The sequence below is a fragment of the Dermochelys coriacea genome, chromosome 2 (assembly GCF_009764565.3).
Source record: "Dermochelys coriacea isolate rDerCor1 chromosome 2, rDerCor1.pri.v4, whole genome shotgun sequence".
Lineage (NCBI taxonomy): Eukaryota > Metazoa > Chordata > Testudines > Dermochelyidae > Dermochelys > Dermochelys coriacea.
In genome coordinates this window covers 124,420,768-124,445,192 of record NC_050069.1, presented here as the reverse complement: position 1 = coordinate 124,445,192, position 24,425 = coordinate 124,420,768, and the positions used below count along the sequence as shown (strand labels likewise).

Here is a 24,425-nt window from a genome sequence, read left to right as displayed (position 1 = left end):
TTTAAACTTTTTGCTCCCATTCCTATGGTGGTTTTGCTGTTGCCTGTTAGGGCTTGTCCACACAGAATTACAATGAGCACTATAGAGAAGCATTTCTTCTGATTGCAGTATGTCTGTTGAACTGCCTTAAAATATTACAACGGGGAATAAAGTAAAGGATTCTGGCAGCCAAAAACCTGCATCTCCATAGCAATTAAAATTTCAAATGCGAACCAAGCTGGTATTCTTGAAATCCATTACAGAGTAATTAGACCATATGTATAACAGCAAAAGGATATAAACAAAAAACTCAGTAGCACCTGACAGAAAAAGTATTGCTGTGTAGCCAACAGAGAATTAGTTTTCTCCTGACATACTTTAATGAATGCAAGAATGTTACATTTTTTCCCCCTCACTGTTGCATGTTTCTGTATAGCCAGGATAGTCATGCTACAGTGCTCTCATTTAAAAAAAAAAAAAGCTCTTAAATATCTTGTTTCTTTATTATACTACTTTTTTAAAAATTGTGAAGGTTTTAAAAATTTTTTTAACCATACACAACAATTGAGTGACCATCTATTTCAAAATTACTAAAACCCAAAGAAATCTGTTTTTTGTTGATTAAACTGTTGCAATTTTTAGGACTTTTTACAAATGGTTAAATTCCTGTTTCACCTCTTGTAGATCGAGCTGGAAGCATTAGTACCCTTGATTCTTTAGACTTTGCAAGATACTCTGATGATGGAAACAGGGAGACAGATGAACGCGTAGCAGGTGAGTAGGATTTTGTGTGGGATGGGAGTCCTAGAATACTAGGGTTACCATATGGCTTCATGTGGCTTTTTTGGGCAGCAACATTTATAAATTGCATCTTTCCTCTCCAGGAACATGTTAAAGATTGTACTGGATTGTAGTTTTACTACATCAGGTTTATTCCAAATCATCTTTCAGTTAGCTCGGCTGAAGTGCTGCTGTTAAGTAATTTTAGGAATGAAGAGGAGCAAAATATATCCCTCTTAATGCCCTGTACTCATAATACATGAGATTTTATGCTGTACTGCAATCTCCTCAATGTATTTGTTTGCCATAACCACAGGGGTACTTGAAGATTGTTGAAACCTGCAGTATGAGAGCAATCATTGCTTACTGATAATTCCTGTGTTAATTTGTTGCTGACAGGTAACCAATAACTGACTAGACAGTTAATGCCAATTTAACCCCAGTAAGCATGCTGGCCATAAATTCCCCAGTTTTTTGTTTTGTTTTTGTTTTGTTTTTTGTTCCCAGACAACTGGCATACATGAAAACTTCATTCTTCTACTATCCAGTGCTGTAGATACTGAGTGTGCTGGTAAGAAAAGGGACCATGTAAAAAATGGCAGCTCTTTTCTTTAAACAGATCTGCTCTTCCCAAGTATTTGGTATCTGTTTGCATTAAGAGACAAATATCTTCTCCCATTAACAATGCAGAGCCAATATAACATTGGGAGACTGTGCTGGATTATATTTTGTCTTGCACAAAACCACCCTTTTAATTAGGTTCTAGTTGCAAAATCTTTACTGGTGATGCATGAGCCAGGAAAAAAAAAGCCTAGATTTTCAGATTTCAATATTTTCAGTGCCAGCAGGTAAAAATTTTGTGTTTACTTGTAAAATAAGATAACAAATCACTGAGGCACATTTATCACGGAGTCCCGGGCATTGCTCTGGAACTGCTCCTCACAAAGCCAGTCAGGACTCTGGGGGAGCCTCCTCTTGGTGAGCAGACTGTCTTCAAGGCAAAAAGCTCACACAGCTTCCACCTTCCTGGGTCTGACCTCGGAGCATTCAGCATCCTCTGCCCCTCCGTAAGCGTCCCACAGCGAGTCTGCCCAGGCAGGGTCCTGGGGAAGCCAGAGGGTCCTGCACCCCAACTTTGCAGTGAGATGCGACTCTTAGCCAGCCAGTAAAACAGAGGCTTATGAGATGACAGGAATACCAGTCTAAAACAGAGCTTGTAGGTCCAGGGAGTAGGACCTCTCAGCTGGGTCCATTTTGGGGGACCGTGAGCCAGATAACCACATCTGCACTTCACTCCATGTCCCCAGCCAGCCCCAACTGGCTCACCCACCAGCCCCTCCTCCTCTGGGTTTTGTCCCTTTTCTGGGTCAGGAGGTCACCTGATTCCTTTGTTCTCCAACCCCTTTAGCTATCACCTTTCTGGGGGGAAGGGCCCAGACCATCAGTTGCCAGGAGACAGAGTGTCGGCCATTAATGTACACTGGCCCTTTGCTCTGCAACAATTACACCCCCTTATCCTACCACCTAGAGACTTAAGAAATGCATAGGGGAAACTGAGGCACTCCTACAGTATTCAGAGGAAACATTAAGAACAGTCCCATTTCATCTCATCTCTCCCTCTCTTTGAGATCAAACTGAGTGAGGTCACTTTAGCCAGTGACCTGGGGAAGTTTGAACCCATCAACGTTCCCATGGATGCCCCATCATCTCTCCCATTCCTTGGTGGGAGTTGCATCAGGCCCTTCCAGTTTTACGCTCTTGCTGTTTCAAGTCCTCCCTTAGGTCGGGTGTGCTCGATGGCACTCGCAGGCTGCATTTGGGAAGGTTTATGTGGCCCGTGCCCTTTTTCCACCCCAAAACCCTTGAGGTTCAAACTGGGATCAGGTCTTCTCCCAGCACTCCAGTCTGGAGGGCTGTGATTCAGGCTCTCTTGGTTGAGAGCTCCCATCTTGACCTTGGCCAACTTCTGTCCATGTTTCTCTGTCACCCGCCGTCCGGCATCAGCCCCTTTCATTGGATGCAGCCACGTCAGGCCAGAGGGGTCAGTATACACCGGAAAGCACCGCCCAAATAGATATGGCTGCAGCTTTTTAAGGGCCTGCCTGGGGCCAGGCATTTCTTCTTTATGGCCATGTAATTTTGCTCCCGGGACAGCAGCTTCTTGCTTGGGCCCCCAATGGGGCATCTCCCCTCCTTAGCATCAACCTGCATTAGCACCGTACCCAGCCATCCAATGAAGTGAGCTGTAGATCACGAAAGCTTATGCTCAAATAAACTTGTTAGCCTCTAAGGTGCCACAAGTACTCCTTTTCTTTTTACTGAAAAGGGCTTGGCACTGTCTGGGTTTGCCAGATTTAACAGGCCCTGGATTAGAGCCTCCTTCAGTGCACAGAGAGCCCTCTGGCACTGCTCGGTCCAGACCACCTTTTCTGGCTTCTCCTTGTTACATAGCTCAGTGATGGGAGTAGCTAGGGAGCTAAAGTGGGGTACAAACCCCCAGTAGTACTCCACCATCCCGATAAAGGCTTGGACCCGTTTCTTGGTCTGGAGAACGGGCCAATCTCTGACCCTCTTCACCAGCCCGTTGGACTGAGGGTGATATGCAGAGGTCCAAGTGGGCCAGACCCCACATTTCTCCCACAAGCCCCGGAGCAGGGCTGACATGACATTGGACCCCTAGTCTGTAAGGACCTCGCTGGGGACCCCCTCTCTGCTGAAGATGGTCAGCAGCATGTCTGCCCCGGTGGAGGACAGAGCCACTGCCTCTGGGTAGCAGGTGGCGAAATCCATTGCCAACAGGATGTATTTCTTCCCTGCACGGGTCGCCTTGCTGAGGGGCCCCACTATGTCCATAGCCACCTTATGGAAAGGTTCCTCTATGATGGGCAAGGGTCTCAAGGGAGCTTCACTCTTATCTCGGGCCTTCCCCACCGCCTGGCAGGGGTCGCAGGACCTGCAGTACTGCTGCGCTGTGTCACAGACTCGGTGCCATAAAAAGTTCTGCAGCAGCCACTGCCTGGGACACTGGATCCCCTGGTGTCCTGAGAGAGGGACGTTATGGACCAGATACAATAGCCGGTGGTGATACTTCTGGGGCACTATCAGCTGCCTCCTGATTTCCCACAGTTCTACTTCCCCTTGAGGAGCCCATTTCCAGTACAGGAGTCTCTTCTCCCACAGGAATCTTTCCCTGCAGCCTTCCCCAAGGGGGTTTGCAGCGCTGTGGCCAGCAAATTCCCTCAGCTCCTCCAAGGAGGGATCCTTCTGCAGCTCGGTCTGGAATTCAGCTGCTGAGGAAGGGCGTGGGACCTGTTCCCCCTCACTGGCTGGGCCTGGGGTCACTGCCCTGCTGAGCCCTGTCCCTGGTCGCTCCCTCCCTGCCGTGGACTCACTTCCCAGCAGTGCCTCTGGACAAGGCAAACCTGGTTGGCAGCCGTCCTGCCCTGCCTGTGGGTCCCTCCACTTAGCTGGGGTCTCGGCTCCCTATTTGCTCAGCTCTGCCTTTGCTGTCCCAGTGGGGGCAGGCAGCGAGCTCTCTGCTCTCCTTACAGCATCACAGCCAGCAGGGGGCGGGGGGCAGGGAAATCTTTGTCCCACGCAGCCCCAGGGGTTTGGTTACAGGCAGGCAGGTATCCTGAGCCTAGTAGCTCCTCCCCCTGCCAGCCAGGTCATCTGCATTTTCACTGACCATTTCCGTCTCAGCTGATTGGTTCCCTGTATTCAAATTCAAACCCTTGGCCATTTCTGGAGCAGGGCCTGGATCCTGTCCCAAAGAGAGACAGTCACCCCCCAACAGGATCTCACAGCTGATATCCTGGAGAACCCCAACAACCATCCAGCCCAACCCCTCCTGTGTCTGCACAGGAATCTGGGCCATAAGCAGGGTGAGGAGCTTCATCCCTGGGACCTTCACCCAGGTCACACAGCCCTTCAGCATCTGGTAGGGCTGCGCCATCCGGGGCCTGACAACAGTTTTCTCTGTCCCAGGATCTCGCCACCCCAGGATTGTCTCCCCATTGACCATCACCTTCTGCTCCCACTGGGGGTCCAAGGGGCCTGAACCCAGGAGACTCCACACGCACATATAGGTTGAGGTCAGGAGTGGAGCCTGTCCACCACCCCACCCATCGGGATGACAGAGTCTATGGCCTTGGGACCCAGCAAGGGAGCTAGACATCGGGGCTTTTCTGCAGAGTCTCCCTGGTTCAAATCACCAGCCTGCTCAAAGGTAGTGTGGTGGGCATCCACATCTCACCCCGCCCCCCTCCTTAACCAGGGGCAGCAATTTACTATCGAGGTTCCCTGTGGAACTGGCTCCCCGAGGTCTATCCCCACTCATCCCTGGGAAGTCCCCTATGCCTCTCTGTCCACCATCGTCCGTTCACGCTGCAGCTGCTTCTGCAGCTCTTTCTTGGGCTCTCGCTGTCTCTCACAGTCCCCTTGCTCTCTTGGACTCAGCTCCAACCCCGTCCGTCTCCGATCTTCTGATGGTGAACCAATTGTGAAGACCCCCGTTTGGTTGGGGACAGGAGTCTTGGGGATGCCTGGCTACTGCTCCAGCGGCTCCCAGATCCAGCTGTAGCCCCATTTGGGTCATCATCTGCACGATTAACTGTGCTTTGGTGAACTTTCCAATGCGCAACAGAGTTTTTTGCACAGGGTTACAATGTCCTTCTTAAGGAGATGATGATAGGCCATCTCCACTGTTCCCAAGTTGTTGTGGACTCACAGGCCTGTGTGCTCTCAGCCCCCCATGGTTTCCAGGGAGAGCCCCTAGTGTGTCAGCCCTTCTCGAGGTCACTACCTCTTTGCCAGGGTCGAGCTGCAGACTCCTCTGCCCCTGGGAGCCCTCGCTGTAATCCCCAGGGGACCCTGTTACTGCAAAAGTCCTCGCTGGTCACATGCTCCCAGGAGTTAACCACCCTCCCCCCCCCCCCCCTTCTGAAACCACTCCTCTCTGAGCCTTCAGCACGCCTGGTCCTTGTCAATCCCCCTGCCTGGTCCTTGTCAATCCCCCTTCATTTTACTGTTCCCCAGTCACTTACTGCAGGAAGCACCATCCACGAGGTGCAGTATATCCCAGTTGTCACGGAGTCCCCGGGCGATGCTCTGGATCTGCTCCCTACATAGCCAATCAGAACTCTGCGGGAGCGTCCTCTCGGTGAGCAGACTGTCTTCAGGGCAAAAAGCTCACACAGCTTCCACCTTCCTGGGTCTGACCTCGGAGCATTCAGCATCCTCTGCCCCTCCGTATGCGTCCCACAGCAAGTCCGCCCAGGCGGGGTCCTGGGGAAGCCAGAGGGTCCTGCAACCCAACTTTGCAGTCAGATGTGACTCTTAGCCAGCCAGTAAAACAGAGGCTTATGAGATGACAGGAACATTGTCTAAAACAGAGCTTGTAGGCACAGAGAACAGGACCTCTCAGCCAGGTCCATTTTGAGGGGCATTGGCCAGACAACCATGTCTGCACTTCACTCCATGTCCCCAGCCAGCCCCAACTGACTCACCCTCCAGCCCTTCTTCCTCTGGGCTTTCCTGGGTCAGGAGGTCAACTGATTCCTTTGTTCTCCAACCCCTTTAGCTATCACCTTGCGGGGGGAAGGGCCCAGACCATCAGTTGCCAGGAGACAGAATGTCCGCCATGAAGGTACACTGGTCCTTTGCTCTGCAACAATTACACCCCCTTATCCCACCTCCTAGAGACTTAAGAAATGCATAGGGGAAACTGAGGCACCCCTACAGTATTCAGAGGAAACATTAAGAACAGTCCCACTTCATCACAACATTGTACCCAACTATTATATGTCCATCACTTTTCAGAGTACAAGCCTCATTTTAAGATAATGGTGGAGCCTAAAATACATTCTTAAAATGCAGTTTTCTCCTGTAGTCTATCACTAGATCATTTTCCTGTTACTGGTATATAAACTATAAAATAGTACAGAATTAATCTGACCTACCCTCTCAAACCTGGATTTCAGCAGATGAGCTATTTAATGAAGACTAGCTGGCCAAAGCATCCTTATGAAATTAAGTATCTGTATTTATCTACCAGGTACTTTCCATCAGCTTAGCCTACATCCAGGCCAGATAAGCATTATCTAAATCAAAAACATATATATGAGAGATTTCTCTTTGCTCCCAACCTCAACTGTAATGCGTTTCTTTGACATTTGCTCTTTTCTGTGAATCGCAAGATGTTGGATGAGGGAAGCAACAGGAAATGGTAAGGATAGCTGCCCCTTTTTAAGGATGTTTCTCTAACTTTTGTTTGCAATCGAGAGGGGTCTAGAAGTAGGCCCAGCTGCAGTTACGTGATCATAGAGCAACAATGGCCAAGATTACTTTTTGTTTTTTACATACGGTTTCAACAGCTTCTCTCAGATGTGCTCCATGTTACTGTCTCTTTACTTTGAAATTAAACTGCCGAGGTGTGTGTCCCGCTGTCTGGAGTGGCTCACAACTGTGAGTGCTAACCTCAGAGCAGACTGCCAGGAAAGGGCAAAAACCCCAAACCAGTTTTATGTTCTGTACTTAGATTTTGTCTAGCCTATAAAAAGTTTATACTCCTAAAGCCCTATAACAATTTTACCATGGAGTCACAGACAGACTGGAATGCCCAAGGACACTATTTTGCCGCCCAGGCAAGCTTGATTTTGTGATAGATGGTTGCTGTACAATAAAAATCAGAATAATATTCAGCCTACTTCCAGTTCCAAAGGACACTTACCCTGGGTCAGTTGTACTCAGATCTCAAACCAAGGACAATGCTTATTGCCAGTCCTGTAATAAACAAACTAAAGTTTTATTTAACTAGGAAAAAGAAAAGTTATTTACAAAATTAAAGCAGAAGCACAGTGTACACACAAATGAGTTAGTCACCTTTTGAAAGGTGACTGTAACTTCTGTTGTAAGCAGATTCTGTATACCTATAGGGCTAACCCAGCCAAAACAGGTTGGGATTCCTAAATTCTTGCCCCTCAGAGTTCAAGCAGAATAGGAATAGTTTCTCCTTAACAGGCATTTTAATTCCTTTCCACAGCATTCACGCTGTGACCGGATGAAGGCTTGGACGCATGCCCTCTTCAGGGCTGTGGGGGAAGCAATCAATGAAATCTTCGTCCGATGTCTGTAGACCTTCTTTTGTGGAGAGGAGATAACACCTTTTGTGGTGAACTAGTATTTCACATTTGATAATGCTCCTCCCTTGACCGGATTTACAGTTTCAGAGCAAACATTTTTACAGTTACAGCACAAACACTCTTACCTTATAGAATGGGTTACAGGTACAATAAGCAAGATTAATATATGCAGCAATTTACAAACATTTCATAAAGTCTAAACATGCAACACAGTATTACCAGTCTAATACTTATTTTAGCAATAACAATACACAGGTAGGACAGACTGGTTTCCAGCTATTCATTTGATACTATTAACTTGAGACCCAGGGACCTTGGCATGAGCTGGCACTGGTCTGCCCGTGTCACAGTGTGCTGTTCAGAAGATAACTGAAACTGGTGCAGAATTTGGCAAGCAACCTGTTGAATGAGCATATTGTACTGGCCAGCCAATTAAAGATGCTGGTTTATCTGTCTGACGGCCATACTTTGCCACATACACACTACAAGTTTCAGTTTCTATTATGCATTTAGAATTATCTTCCTCCTCAGAATAAAGTACTCCAGATAGCCCTGACATTTGTAGCTGGTGGGGTTTTTTGAATAAGGAAATAGAATGGATAAAGTTCTTTTTCCCCCACACCCTTCTGTTGAGAGAACTACTATGGACTCTACCCAGTTTTATCATACGCTCCGTAAACTACAAGTTGCATAAGAGCTACCTGAAGAGAGCAAGGAAAATTTACCCCAATCAGAGCATTAGTTCTGTTCATTGGCAAAAAACTATTTTAAGGCAGAGATATGGTATATTGATGGTATATTGTTCCCTTGCAAAACATTGAGTTGACTAAAACGTAAACTTCTGAAAACCAGGAAATGCACAGTTAAGGTTGCTCATGCAGCCTTAACTCTGCCCATTAATTGAATTAACCCCATTAATTCAAAATACCTTTATTCTGATACCTCCCCACAGTTGCTGAAATGTACAAGCTCTTCACCACCTCCTACAACCCACTCACTCTCACCCCCAGGATTCCAGCTAATACTTTTCAAGGACAAAGGTGAGGGGTGGAGAGAAGGGGGAAGGTTGACCATGCCACCCTCTCTGCCCTCTGCAAGTAACTTCTCAATATGCATATATTCACACTGGCTCTTGGCACTGTAAGTATCAGGAGGTTACAGATCCTGACATACTTGCACATTTAGCCAACTCCCCAGAAAGATTACCATGCCTGTACAATTTAAGAACCACTTCACAGCCTCTTGCAACTCCCTTACACTTCTTCGCTGCACGATCTCAACCTTTAGTTTCACTTAATAATCATTAAAGCATTAGGTCATCTCATATTCCATCTCACTGCGGACAATATCCTTTGTAATAAAAGCTCTGTGCCCTGCTCCTGACAAAACCTGTGCAGTTCTGCAGAGAAATGATACCTGCTGCATCCTGAAGGTACGCATGCACCTCTTCTCTTTCCTCACAAACATGATGATGGAAAACCTAGGTCTCCAATCACAATCATGACTGTCATGCACTGTAAGTAATCCACAGATCTTGCAAATACACCTCTACAAAGCAGAGCTAACTACCGCCTCTGTCATTCAGTATAGCTACACCAGGGGTGGGCAAACTATGGCCCGGGGGCCGCATCCGGCCCTTCAGATGTTTTATTCTGGCCCTTAAGCTTCCTACAAGGAACAGGGTCCGGGGCTTGCCCTGCTCCACATGTGCCATGGCTCCGCGCAGCTCCCGGAAGCAGTAGCATGTCCCCCTTCGAGCTCCTACACGTAGGGGCAGGCGAGGGCTCCACATGCTTCCCCTGTTCCATGCACCTCCCCTGCAGCTCCCATTGGCCAGGAACCGTGAGCATTCATGGCCCGCCATACAATTTCCATACCCAGATATGGCCCTCAGGCCAAAAAGTTTTCCTACTTCTGAGCTACACACTCACTTAACCTGGAGTGCATGCAGATAATAAATGCTTAGACAGCTGTCATATCCCAACCTGCTACTGACAGTATCCTTCATGCTAAAACCCCAGTACTCAGCTAATTATATAATGTACACAAGTCTGCACTGAAATGATGCATTCTGTATCCTGAAGGTGCACATGTAGCTTTTGCCTTTGCTCACACACATTGGAGGTTGCGAAATATAGATCTCATAGTCTAATCAGAGCTCTGTTACACATGTCAAAGTAGTTCACTCAAGTCCTCCTATCACAAATACATCTTTACCAAGTAAGCCCAACTACTGCCTTCACTACATAGTGTAGGTACATCTAGTGCCTAACACACTAACTGCACATGGAGTTTATCCAAATAATTCCCATTGGCTACTGCCAGATCCAGGGGATTAGAGGGAAGGTAGCATAGGCAGCCTTCTACCCCACCCTCCATTTCTCCTTTTAATAGTGTCAGCTGGAATCCTGGGGGTGAGAGTGAATGGATTGTAACAAGAGGTGAAGAGTTTGTATGTTTCAGCAACTGTAGGGTTGGCAGAATAAAGGTGTGTGTGTGTGTGTGTGTGTGTGTGTGTTAACAGAGGCATATGGGGCATGATGACGGAGTTCAGATGAACATGGTCCTAAATATTGTTCACAATTTGGGTTCCCCCCAAGACTTAGTGGGTGCCAGGTTGTCACCATGCCTCAGTGGGTCACAGCTGAGGATGCCAAATTCAGAACAAACTGCTAAGAAATAGGGCAGACTCACCCCAAACTGGTGGTTATTCTGTCCTTAGATTATACCAAGCCTGTAACAAGAGTAAATTTCGGTATCACAACACTGGTTAACAAGAAGTGAAAAATGCAATCTCCTTAGGCAGCCTAGCCCTTGGCTCATCACCCAGACACTGGACTTTATGATAAGTGGTTACTGAAAACCAATTCCATTATATATAAGGTCCTTCCAGTTCCAGGAGATCGGCCACTTAGGGTCAGTATATAACTCAGATCTTACTCAGTAATCACGCTGAAGCCAATCCTTTAGTAACTAAAATCTACAGGTTTAATAAAGAAAAGGAGAGTTATAAATGTTTAATAGATCATATACATACAAGTAAAAAGAAAAGGAGTACTTGTGGCACCTTAGAGACTAACAAATTTATTAGAGCATAAGCTTTCGTGAGCTACAGCTCACTTCATCGGATGCATTCAAGTGATTGCAAAGTTCTTATATCAGGTTTGAAGCAGTGATGGAATCACTGCTAGCTTGCCAAAGTGTCTCTGAAGTTATTCAGATGTATTGAGTGATCATCAGTCCTTGTTTAAAGCTTCCTTGTTAGAAATCTAGTCCAGAGAAATGAAGACAAAATGAAGATATCTCAGGGATCCTTTTTTTTAATCATCTACCATGTACATGGAATTTTACTGTCCCAAACAAAGCCCACAGCCCCTGTTTGTGGAAAGTTACTGGCCCAAGATGGAGTCCAGAGTTACAGGAACATATCACATGCCCTTACATAATTTACTAAACCACAGAGGGTGGCCATGGGCCCCTTGAAGCCTGAGGCACCCTTAGGAAGAGCCATCTGGGCTGGGTGAGTTTCTTCTATGGTCCATTGTGAGAGTTAAGTGTCTTTGATAGGCTATCAATACATAGCCTTCTGGCCCTAATGTAAATTCAGTCTGGTGGGTGTTACCCAAGAATACAACACATTTAAGATACCAGTACATAGCCAATATATAGAACTTCAGATACGAAGATGATACATGCATATAAACAGGGTAATCATACTTAGTAAATCATAACTTTTCCATTGACACCTTATATGACATACTTTGTAACAGTTTTGTAGCAATTGCATAACAGTGGTAATATCAATTATATAAATGGTCATATTCAATCATATAGCATCATACAGGTAAAACTCAATAGATTGAGACCATTTTGATGCACATCACATCTATAGTTTGATCTCTGGTGCGGCACAAAAAACCCCCTAGAAACTTTTTGGAAAATGGCTATTTTTTTCTAGGCTTATATCACTACTGTCCCTAGTTCAAATGAACCCAGATTTGGATCGCTAACCATACCTTGCACCCTCCTGAGCACATGAAATTACAAAGAAATCTGAGTAAGCATATGAATTTTAGAGGGTTCAGCGAGGTCAACTTTTAAACAGAAGTCTTGATGCAACCTTAACTATAGTGGTGCTAATGCCACTATAATACTGTGTCAGTTGTTTTTGATGTGGAGTGATGGAAGGAACCTTAATTACAGAAAAATTGATAGCACTCCAATGTAAAATCTAGAAAGCCTACTCCGAATCAAGGTAAAAATTAAGGTTTTTGTTTTGTTTTGTTTTTTTAACATAGCAAGGGGCATTTTTGAAATAACTGAAAGCAGATGAGATTTTTTGGGCCTTACCTTGATACCAAGTTACAAGGAACAGATCTCATTCCTTATAAATGAACTTTATGAACATGGACATTTCTATAACAAGTAATAAACTAGTGACACGATTTTGCATGATATTACTATGTCAGTGGTGATGTGTACAAGATATTTTTGTCTTAAAGTGACAAGAATTTTGGATTAGGGCAAGTTTGAATACTGCTTCTTTGGGGCTAGGACCATTTAAAGTTTTCAAAAAGATCCAGTAAGTTTGAATCCTAGTTTAGCTAAAGGCAGCACAAATCTCTTTCCCCTGCTGCTGTGTGAATGATCCACCCAAATGATAAACTAACTGACTGTACAGTATGCAGTGTTCTTGTAGTTGTGTAGATCCCAGAATATTAGAGTCAAAAAGTGGGTAAGGTAATATCTTTTATTGGATCAACTTCTGTTGGTGAGAGAGACAAGCTTTCGAGCTACACAGTGATGCACAGTTCTGTCAGAAATGCACAAAATAAACTAAAAAAGAAAATTATTTTTCAATCTTTTATAGTAGTCTTTATGTGTTATTCCAACATGGGGTGAACTGTTTCCAGCATTGGACTTTTTTTTTTCAGTGTCCCTTTAAACAAATAAAATCTGAGCTACAATTGTTGCTCTTAAAGTACCTCTTAGTTGCGAAGACTGTTTTTAAATTTAAATTAAAGCTGTTTTTATATTTGCAAAATAAACTTGACTAACTTAATCCCTCTTTCTTATTCTTCTTTTGTTTTCTCTCACTTTTTCTCCTCTTGTCTAAGGAGACACTTTGATATCATAATGTTCTTAAGAGTTTGAATTTCAGTCTTTTGGGAAGAAGTGAGGACATAATCTAATATACAAGGCTCCTTTTGATAATAGTTCATCCTAGCTCTTGGAATTAACTACTTTTTCATACTACTATCCTCCCCTTTAAAGATTTCTCTAGACAGAACCCATAATTTCTGATTTTATTGTTGTGCCACTTGAAAGCAGTAAGAAAGAAAGAAAGCCATTGTATTCATCAGTAGCTAAAATAAACTGGTCCTGATTTGCTTGGAAAATTAGAATTGTGCCATGGCTAGTCACTATTAGAACCCACTTTACTATATTCAAAGAATACAGTGGCAAAAATTTGATACCTGCCAAACGGAAGTCCTTGGATTACTCTTCTTGCCATAATATAGAGCACTCTCCTTATTTTCAGACTTCTTATTGTAATAGTTTAAGGCATCTGTTTATATTTGTGTATTCCAGATCTCAGTATTGATGTTCAGTCTTCATTGGTATTGTGTAAGCAGAAAAGAAAATGGACTTATGCATTTCAGATTTGCCAGTCCATTTGATCCCATCTGTAGTTAAAATGGCTGTGGGGGTTTGGGGGGAGTCTCATATGAGCTTATATGGGGAATCTGATGATGAGGACCTGTACTATGATTGAATTTTTTCATCTTCATCTCTTTGAGGGGAAAAAGATGTAAGACATGAAAATTCATCAGCCCTAATATGTGTGTATATAGTTGACAAACCAAAGTGCAACTTAAAAAAAAAATCCATTTTGCTGCTTAGACCCCTGGTATAATACATCAAGACCTGGGTATCAGAAATTACAGGTATATATATGTAAGCAATCCGAAAAGAGTGATCCAAAATTCATTTGTCGTTAAAGCTTGTGGTATTAGGTGAAAATTGCCAAAAGTTGACCCATTTTGCTGGAAAATTGATTCAACTGGATACTTGATTTTTCTTTCACCTAAAATCATGGTTTATTTTAAGTGCTGTGTTAATTGAAAAAAATTAATAAAAGTTAATGTTGAAGAGATGATGGGGTTTAATATTTCTCCTCTTAACATTCATTATGGTAAAATAAGCTAATGAAAATGGGTTTAATTCCTACAGACTAATCAAGAATACAAACTTGCAATCAAAAACCTATAGCATCCTGTATTAATAGAATGGCATGTAAGAACTGAGGCTTCTGCTCCATCTTAAATTCACTCTGTGGTATAGAAATATTGTAGGGATTTGAAATTATGTTAATTGGACTTTGAAAAATGTATCCAATAACTACTAAACTATAACTGCTAGAGCTGTAGGTCTGGCAATTTTAGGCATGTGATGCCCTGACTTGTGTAATTAATGAATATGAACTAACTCAAAAAATCAATCCCCACTGTCAAATCTGTCAGTTCCATTCTTCCCTTCCCTCTTTTTTTCTGGCTGGCTCTTCCTTCCTCCCCACATCTATAGGGTTGTTCCAGTAAAACTCATCACCACAGACGAAATGGTAAACAGTCTGTTCCACCTTGTATTTAGCTGTGATACTCTCTGAGTATCTTTCCCTGCTCCTGAAGAAGAGCTCCATATAGCTCGAAAGCTTCACTCTTTCAGCGACAGAAGTTGGTCTGATAAAAGATATAACTTCACCCACATTCTCTAATATCCTGGGACCAATGTAGCTACAATAACACTGCAAACATATATCTTCTGTGACTTCAGAAGATACAATATGAAAGGAACAGAGACACTTGTCTACATAGTAACTGCCTTTACACTGTCATTTGTGAAGTACTATGGAAAAAGGCTGACAAACTCTGGTTCAGAGATATAATATGACAAATTTCACTGAAGTAACAGGAATTGTACTATTTACAAGCATGTGTTTGGTCCAGTGGCTCTCCAGGAATCCGGTACCAAGCTGGTTATAGTTCAGATATGTATTGCAACTACTTTATTTTCTTCGTCCAGAGAGGAGATTACTAACATAGCATAGCCCTGCATTCCTTCTGCCTGTCCCTTTACCCTCTCAGAAGTAGTCTGTGACCGTTACTTGCAGAGTGTTTTAAACTGGGGTTCTCAGCCTTAAAGTCAAGAGTCTCAAGTGTCTAATGATTTTGAGGTTCTTAAAGAAGCCTGGTTTTTAAGAAAATGTTGAGCCAACCCACCCTGAAAATCAAGCCTCTTAACGGTGTCTCAGATTAGTCACCCACAAATTGAGGCACTGAAAATGATAGTTTTTAAAAATCTTGACCCTAGACATTTAGTCACTTATTTGGAAGGTTCAATTTCACTAATGCAGGCTCAGTGCATTCCTAAGGCAGTGAAGGCAATCTGATCTCTTCTTCCTTGCAGAAGGAGCAAACAACCCCAGTCTCTTAAAGCAAATTCTATCTGGGCAGTTTTGCCTTCCTTACTTGGAAGGCAAATAGACTACAGAAACTATTGAATTTTAAGGCAAGGTGAAAAGTTCAGTGATACCCTCTTGTAGAGAGATTAGCCACATTCTGGGCTCCCGCTTCTGAACCTCTGCTTTCCTCACAGAGGTGGGAGGAAACTCAATTTCTTCCTTAAGAGAGCTGTCTCACACCAAACACTTAGACTTTATCCGGATTGCTCTTGATAAGTCCTCCCTCCAAGTTCCCTAATGGGATGTACCTGTTAGCTGGTTCATCACGCCTGACATTTAAAGCAGTCCAATGGACTGAGTCCATTGGAGGTATTTATACATGCTGCCCTTAGATCATAAGTGAATGAAACTCCCTGACAAGGTATTGATACCATAAGTGGTCAGTATTTGCTAAGTTATCAGGTAATGGTATGATACTGCAATATTTCTTTTAAATAGAGTTTAAAAGATCTCCCCAGCTAGAACTATCAGCATATATTGACATTAGTGCTAGCCACTGTTTTGTATAATAAAGAATGCAGTAACAAGACATCATGAAATGTAGCTGCTTGTTGAAATATGCATAATTATGTGTGATTAAAAAATTAATTCTGAATGATATTTTTAAAGATTAATCAATATTCTGGACTAACATTTTACAAATCATGAACAGTAAGAAAAAGCAAATGCTGACAAATGTACTTTTTTTTTTTTTTTTTTTTTTGAGGCAAATTTAGGTTGCTGAAGACTGAAATTTTGTCAGCCTGGTGGGAGCAAAAATAGCTGAGTTACACACAATAAAAAATGAGGTCTGAGACTTAACAGGGTCAGTTTTGTTTTGTGCCATATAATGTGGCCGTTTGACATACTGTAGAGTTAGTGCTCCTCAGATATTTGTCTTATTTAAAATCTTAAGCCGTTTAAAGAGAAACATGCAGCAGAGTAACCCATTTTGGTAGGAACAAACAGGTAAAGTCATAATGGTTGTGTGTTATTCTTTCAGGATCATTGCAATTGTTCACTCAAATTTTAATTCTTGCCGTCTGACATGGGTTTGTCTGACATGGGTTTTTTGGCTTTCTATGCCCTCAGTTATGTCTTTCTTATTTCTGCTTTAGTTTTCCTCAGTGGGATTCCTGAGTTTCTCCAGTTTGTGTTTTTTTTACCAGTATTCTTTTACATTATATCATTCTGGTGCAGGGCACTTCTGATCTGCAATTGTTCTGTAATTTATTTTTTATCATTTATAATATTTTAAAGAGATCTAAAAATATGAATACATGCTCACTTTTTGTTAAATGATTATTTTATCTGAATTCAATCAGTTACATGGTTTTTATATTTTCCAAAATTGAATAAATCAACACATTACTATTTAGAATCTAACAATAAACTTGTGTGATATTCATATGTTTAAGCAAATACTAAACATGATTAGTTATATATAAACGTGTAATTTTCAGTAAAAATGTTTCCTAACTTGGTTGCACAGAAATATTTGCAGATCAGCATTGCTGACTACTAAAGAGATCTTTTACATACTTTCTCATCAGATCCTCAGTTGTGCTTTTGTACTGCTGCAGTAAAATTCTGTGCATCAAACAAGTTACTTTCATATAGTAAATGTGATGTATTGTAGTTACTACTTCAGTTTTGATGGATAAATGCAAACTGAGTGAATTTTTTTTCCATGCACTCATTTATAGTCAAGAGGCTCTTGTTAATGACAGTCCAACAGGAAACTGAATTATTTGTACACTTTGTCCAGAACTGAATAATACATCTTACAAACAAGAGCCAATTAAATGAAACACTGAGTTCATGGCATTGTCATCTAAAATAGTCTTTCAGAATACTTCAGTAAAGTGTTTCCAGGCAATGATTGTGTGAAGAATATATTAAACTTATTTTTATTTGACAGAGTTAAAGCATCATTAGCTTCACATCGGTATTAAAATGAAACTAGTTTAAACAATCTCAGCTGTCCAAAGTAGTTTTAGCTAACACTTAAGTATATAGTTTTGTCACTTTTATAGTTAAATACTGAACTACTTCATTTTCTCTAGGCAATTGAATATTTGGTATTTAAGTATAATTGCCTACATTTGGTATTCAGACTAATGCACATACTCCATACCTGGCTGAGTTGAATCAGTAAGGTGTCTGGATGCTGGTAACTCCCTAAATAGGTTTCCTCAAAATGTTTAAATGTAAATGGCTATGAAACGGAAAGTCATTAAGTCCTTTTACAGAGCTTCAAAGTATATTTTAAATTGGCAGCCACTGTATACCTGACCCTGATTTTTATAACTTTCAAGGTAGCAGCACTGTACTCACATTTAAAAAATACTTGTTAGAGTAAACTTTATTGGAACATTGTTAGGATAATTCATAATGGAGACGTTGAACAGCTAAATTTTATTATGCTCTTTAAAAAAAGAAAAGGAGTACTTGTGGCACCTTAGAGACTAACATATTTATTTGAGCATAAGCTTTTGTGAGCTACAGCTCACTTCATCGGATGCATTCGGTGGAAAATACAGTGTGGAGATTTATATACACGCACAGAGAACATGAAACAATGGGTTTTATCATACACACTGTAAGGAGAGTGATCACTTAAGATGAGCCATCACCAGCGGGGGTGGGGGGAGGAGGAAAACCTTTCATGGTGACAAGCAAGGTGAGCCATTTCCTAATGATTAGCGGCCTAATCACATCAGCCACACTATCAGAGGCTCGTTCACCTGCGCGTCTACCAATGTGATATATGCCATCATGTTCCAGCAGTGCCCCTCTGCCATGTACATTGGTCAAACTGGACAGTCTCTGCGTAAAAGAATAAATGGACACAAATCAGACGTCAAGAATTATAACATTCAAAAACCAGTCGGAGAACACTTCAATCTCTCCGGTCACTCGATTACAGACCTGAGAGTGGCTATCCTTCAACAAAAAACCTTCAAAAACAGACTCCAGCGAGAGACTGCTGAATTGGAATTAATTTGCAAATTGGATACAATTAATTTAGGCTTGAATAGAGACTGGGAGTGGATGAGTCATTACACAAAGTAAAATTATTTCCCCATGTTATTTTTCTCCCCCCCCCCTTCCTGCTGGTGATGGCTCATCTTAAGTGATCACTCTCCTTACAGTATGTATGATAAAACCCATTGTTTCATGTTCTCTGTGTGTGTGTGTGTGTGTGTGTAAATCTCCCCACTGTATTTTCCACCAAATGCATCCAATGAAATGAGCTGTAGTTCACAAAAGCTTATGCTCAAATAAATGTGTTAGTCTCTAAGGTGCCACAAGTACTCCTTTTCTTTTTGTGAATACAAACTAACACAGCTGCTACTCTGAAACCTGTCGTTATACTCTTTGGATCTCCAATTTTGAACTTGAGTTTAATTGACCGGTTTTAGAACTGTATAATAAGTAAAGACTTTCAGAGGAAAGATTGCTTATGAATAAGTGTACTGTAAGCTTCTATTCTGAGATATATAGGTGTTCCTTTTAGCTATGCATATCTAAGTGTATTTGACTTGTTGCAGAAGCTTCACTGAGTCTTGTTAAAGTGAAAGATGCAAGTCTACTTCTAGAAAATAACAGAAAACTCATAGGAATTGTAACAAAAAACCTTGTAAATGATATTTTGGTAACTGTCTCATAGCAAAAAATATAGTGGGATTCAAACTTTGAGATGTTTCCATGGCATTCATTCAAAGTAGCAAAATAGTGTGTCGTTTCTTTATTATAAAACAACCTTAAATAGTTTAAAAGGACAGTAATATCATGGCATTCTAAATGTTTTCAGCTTTGCCACCCAAAGTGCTGCTACTAGCTCTAACACTAGCTCTTTAAAAAACTTCTCCCCTTTGTTTTATCCCAAAAGATCACAGTATATTGGTTACTAGTATTTGGAGAGGGGAAAGGGGGAAGCATCACAACATTTTCCTCAATTTAAAGCAAAGTTAAGATACATATTATAGTAATTTTATTAAAAACCTTCAGCGATTCCTTGTCAGACAGCTTGAACTTCCAGCTTTGTTAACTGTAGACCACTATGATTATGGAAAATGTTCACCAGTTTGCTTTCAGGCCAACTCTGCTGCATGTATCCATGAGTTCCTTAAAGACTGCACGTTTTCTGTTCAATACAAACTGTATATTTTTTTTACACCCATCCTTGCTTTTTATATTTTATTTTTGTTTCCCTTTCCTTGGTTGGATGCCTGTGTGTGTTTAATCCAAATCCCTGTCCAGTCCTGGAGTTTGAACTACGGAAAGCCAAGGAGACCATTCAGGCCCTCCGAGCCAACCTGACTCAGGCTGCAGGTGGTGTACATAAACCTTTTATTTAGTCTTTCTACTTTGACAATGTAGAAGTAGCTGAGCTCTTTCCAGGTGAAAGAGTAAATTTTATGTTGTGTGTTTTTTTTGTTTTTTTGTTGGTTTTTTTTTTTTTTTTTTTGCAGAAAATGAAGTTCCTTTGCAGGAACGAAAAAATTATAAATCAAGTCCTGAAATTCAGGTAGGTGGTTGACAGAAATTGAGTTAATAACTTTAATCTACATACATCTGTAGCATAGCAACCATAAAGAAGGTGAGCATAAGATTTATAGTTTTCATTGTTTTCTTTTTTCCAGGAGCCAATCAAACCTCTTGAGAAAAGAGCTCTAAACTTCCTAGTCAATGAATTTTTATTAAAGAATAGTTACAAGCTTACTTCAATAACCTTTTCAGATGAAAGTGATGATCAGGTAAAATTTGGTTAATCTTTTTGATAAAAATGTTTGCCTGCACTTCTTATTTTCAAATCTTTTATTTTTTTAATTTATTTTTGAGGTCAGAGTAGTTCTTGAAATGAGCTCTGGTTTTGCAAACTCTTACACATACACTAAATTATATGTACCTGAGTAATCTCAGTGGAGTTAGTGGGACTACTAACATGCATAAAATTAAGCGTGTTCGTAAATATTTTGCTGGTTCGAGCCATAAATAGAAAGTACAGGAGCACTAAGTAATGCATCAGAATAGCTTTGTTTGCAAAACATGTAATTAAGGGGCTGGAGAGCACACAAAAATGGGTAGAGCTATATCAACTCGTATTAACTAAAAAATGCATCATTCACTAATCAGCAGTGTTCAGATTAACTTTTTACAAGTAATTAAGATTTTACTTCAAATTTCAAAGCCTTGTTTTTGTTTTGATCATGTACAGTCAGTCATTGGTCTACTTCTAGTAATTGTAGAAGAACCAATGATTTGATTATTTCAGAGCATTTTATAATCTGGTAATCCATTTTCCAGTTGTAATTTGTAAATGTAAAACTACCATATATTTTCCGTACGCTGACACTCTCACACAATGTCACTCTTAAAAGGTGTATTGAAGAATTTAGTTGTAAAATTTTGAACATTATCTTCTTCTGAAAACCTTCAATTGATCATAAAGTTTTTATTACCAATAACAATTTTATGTATCAATTTCATGTGTATTCTAATTACAGCGCATAGAGAGCGAAATGAGAAATTTAATTTTCTAAACAATTTGTCATCAGAAGTAAATATATGGAGAAAAAATAGCCCATGAGGGTAAATATTCCAAGTTTGTGTAGTGATTCCCTCAGTTTAGCTTCTTTAGAAAAATTTGATTATCTGCTCATTTCTGGGTTAATGTAGACAGTCCCCGAGACTTGCAACCAACATGCAGGGAAAGAGTTCAGCTCTTCTACTTGCTTAATACTTCCCAGCCAATCACCACGTCAGTAATGGAGTTATGACCCACAATGGAAGCTTTACCAGTAGGGGAAAAAACAATGTTTTTTTTCCAAAAATTCAACTTCATTTTACATGCTATGGAACAAATACCAAGAAAATGATCATATTCTGCTTGCTACTTTGAAGTGAGTAAATAGAAATCCAAATGAATTTTATCAGTATGTTTAAATAAGGTAAAGCAAGCAATCCTTCCTCAGCATAAAATATTGTGCAGGAGTTTTCATAAATTTATACAATACCTATTTCTCAGTCAAACTGTGTATAATATTAACTCTCAGAATTTACTCTATTTTTAAGATTCAATAAAAATGAAGTAAGGGATGGGAATTACTATCACATAGTATTAGATAATATTTTGTAAATCCATATAACAGTGGACAAAATGCACATCTTTATGGAAAAACTTTAAATGCTATCACATATTACATGAAAATTTCTGTAATGTTGAAATAGTGTGAAACAGAACTGTTTATCTCTCTAAAAGAATTCTTTGAGGCTCTCCATTTAGTGTGGTGTCTCTAAGGTGCATTTCTGCTCTTCAGATTGACTCCATAAAAATTAAATTGTTGGGTTGCACATGTCTCACGTTTATATACCAATGTGTTCAGTTTACAGGGGAAAAAATTGCTAATGGCCAGCCTTTCAAACTCAACCCATTCTCTGACAGTCAAGTTGGATTCTCTGATTCTGATGCATAGTCAGCAATAACAGAACCTGTGGGCCAAATTCTGCCCTCAAAGGCAGAGTTTGGAAAATCCTAGATCTCTAATATAAAACAAGAAATGTATGCCTGAAGAACAGTGGGAAAGAATTGTACAAAAATGTCAGCATTTAATACCTTTGAAAATGTTCTTTAAGAGTATATCTGCACATCTGCTAGGAGCATGCTTCTCAGCATGTTTAGACAGACATACACGAGTCTCATTCAAGTTAGCACGCAAAAAGTAGCAATGCGGCCACTGTGGCATAGTTGGCAGCTTAAGCTAGCTACAGGTGTCCATACTCGGGCTTAGACAGATTTGTGTTTGGGTGGCTAGCTCAAGCTGTCACAGCAGTGCCACACTGCTGTTTTTAGCACAGCAGCTCAAACAGAGCTTTTGCATGCTCATCTCCCTACCCTGGGGAGCACAATCCCAACTGCTGAGTAGACAAACCCAAAGTGATACAATACCTGAATAACCAAATGTATTTTAATGTCTTACACATGTTCTTCTCTTTTCTTATGTTAGTTATTTTGAGCAAACTTAATAGTGGAGATAGAAATAATGCAGACTAGTCAAACGAGAAAATAGAGAACTTTAGGTGATAGTCTAAAAAGATAAAATGGTCTCCAGGTTTTGAAATGTACACAATTACTGTGATTTGATGCCAACATGTGTGGCGTGTAATGGAGACTGATGGAGGCTACGCTTCCCCAAACCTCGTGCTGGGGGGGAGGGGCAGATTTGGGACCCTGAAAAAATTTCCCCCTCCTGCCACAGTTCTGGGGCTGGAGGAGCTCTCACTTCCCACTGCAGTCCCGGAGCTGCGGCACAGAGCTTTTCCAGTCTCAGGACTGCAGTAGGGAGAGGGAAGGAGTGAGCAGGGGGGTGGGGCTGCGGTAGGTGTGGTGGGGGAAAAGAAGAGATGGAGTGGAGGTGGAACTGGTTTTTGGAGCTCCAGCCGTGGCCAAGAGCTTGACCCAACCAGGGTCTTCGGGGGCCTTAGAGCAGCAAGCAGGGGTGGGGCCTTGGCCGAAACAGGTGGGGCAGGGAGCCTCCTAGGGAAGGCTCCCCAAGGGAAAGCCTCACCAGCCACCCATGGTACCCAATACTGAATGGGAATATGCACTCAAATAACCAGTTATGTAAGTAATGGATTATTTGTGCACACAGTTTTTGTGGCTTTGCATTTTTGAAAATTTAGGCCCCTGATTGATAGATTGATGGATAGATACACATAGATTTTATTGTGTCTATGAGTTGGAATTTATTTTATTTATTTATCTATTTAAACTTTGAGGGGAAAAGGGACCCCTGCGTCAGTAGTACAGTACCCTTCCACCTGCTGCCTGCTTTATGCTAAAAATATGCCTGATTGGCAAATCTGATAAAACCCACACAACTTATGAAAGAAACAACTACAAATATTGCCAGATGTGCATTTTGGAAGGCTTCCTAATGCAGATCTTAGAAGTTTATTTGGGGTGATACTACTTTCTGCCCTGGAGCACAACTTTGACTTCTGTTTTTCCCTTCAGTTGGATATAAGCAGCTCACCTTGCATTCTCCAAAATACCCTTGACATTTTGGCATGTGTCTTGTTCTTATGCAGGTATATACATGAAATGAAGTGAATAAAAATTCAAGAATAAAAAGAAAAGTGCCATAGACTTCTGACTCTGCTTTTAATCTTTTCAAGGATTTTGAACTATGGGATGATGTAGGATTGAACATTCCAAAGCCTCCAGACTTGTTACAACTCTATCGTGACTTCGGAAACCACCAAGTAACTGCAAGAGATGTTGTGGATGTAGCAGTTGGTGTTGAAGAGGATGAGATAGAGGTTACCACTCCTACACTAGGGAGTATTCCTATATTTGGAGCATCACAGTCAATAGAAGTAAGATTATACTTAAGACACTTATGCAGGTTTATTATGTACTGTCATAAGTGGAATTTGCTAAATTGTTTTCATTATTTTTATCTTGCATTTAGCAATGCTTAATAGTGCAAAAATTAGAAGATCAAATTAATGCATTAAACAGTGAGAAATGGTCTTTGATGGAACAAATCCGAAGACTTGAGAGGTATGTATTTTTGATTTTGCAGCGTTTTACATAAGAAAATATGTAAAATATTTAAAACAAAAAACCTCACTAGTTGTTCATAGGGATTGTCTCTAGAACTGACAGAATCTTACCTTTTAATATATAGAATTCTGTTAGAACCAATAGAATATTTCAAATTTATAGAGCTTTTTAAGGGCTCCCATTACATACAGGTTGAACCTCTCTAGTCCGGCACTCTCTGGTCCAGCAACATCCATGGTCTGGCATGATTTTATTTTGTTTTTTATGCTTTATCTACTTAATTCCTTGTGCCAATACAGTAAAATTCTGTAACAACACTAACGCTTTGTTATGAAGAGAGCTGGTCAGCCTTGGCTAGGTGGCATTGCAAGCCTTTTTCCGTTTATTCGCCTCGGCAAGATAAAAATAAAAAGAGACCTGCTCGCTACAATATTGACCTCCCATGGTT

The 24,425-nt window shown here is 41.3% G+C and overlaps 1 protein-coding gene across 8 annotated transcripts in view; it reads left to right on the top strand.

Moving 5' to 3' along the window:
* The window catches only part of RELCH (RAB11 binding and LisH domain, coiled-coil and HEAT repeat containing), a 130,796-nt gene that overhangs the window by 18,479 nt on the left and 87,892 nt on the right, over window positions 1-24,425 (top strand). For 6 of the 8 annotated variants that reach the window (XR_005290941.2, XM_038388754.2, XM_038388756.2 and 3 more), the window contains exons 2-7: window positions 664-753; window positions 19,669-19,740; window positions 19,881-19,936; window positions 20,052-20,165; window positions 23,587-23,787; window positions 23,883-23,974. Coding sequence is in view for 7 of the 8 variants with exons in the window: in XM_038388754.2 (XP_038244682.1) it covers window positions 664-753; window positions 19,669-19,740; window positions 19,881-19,936; window positions 20,052-20,165; window positions 23,587-23,787; window positions 23,883-23,974 (625 nt within the window). In the remaining variant the exon portion in view is untranslated. The remainder of the gene's footprint in view (window positions 1-663; window positions 754-19,668; window positions 19,741-19,880; window positions 19,937-20,051; window positions 20,166-23,586; window positions 23,788-23,882; window positions 23,975-24,425) is intronic. The other 2 variants (XM_043508421.1, XM_038388760.2) reach the window with 1 other exon arrangement.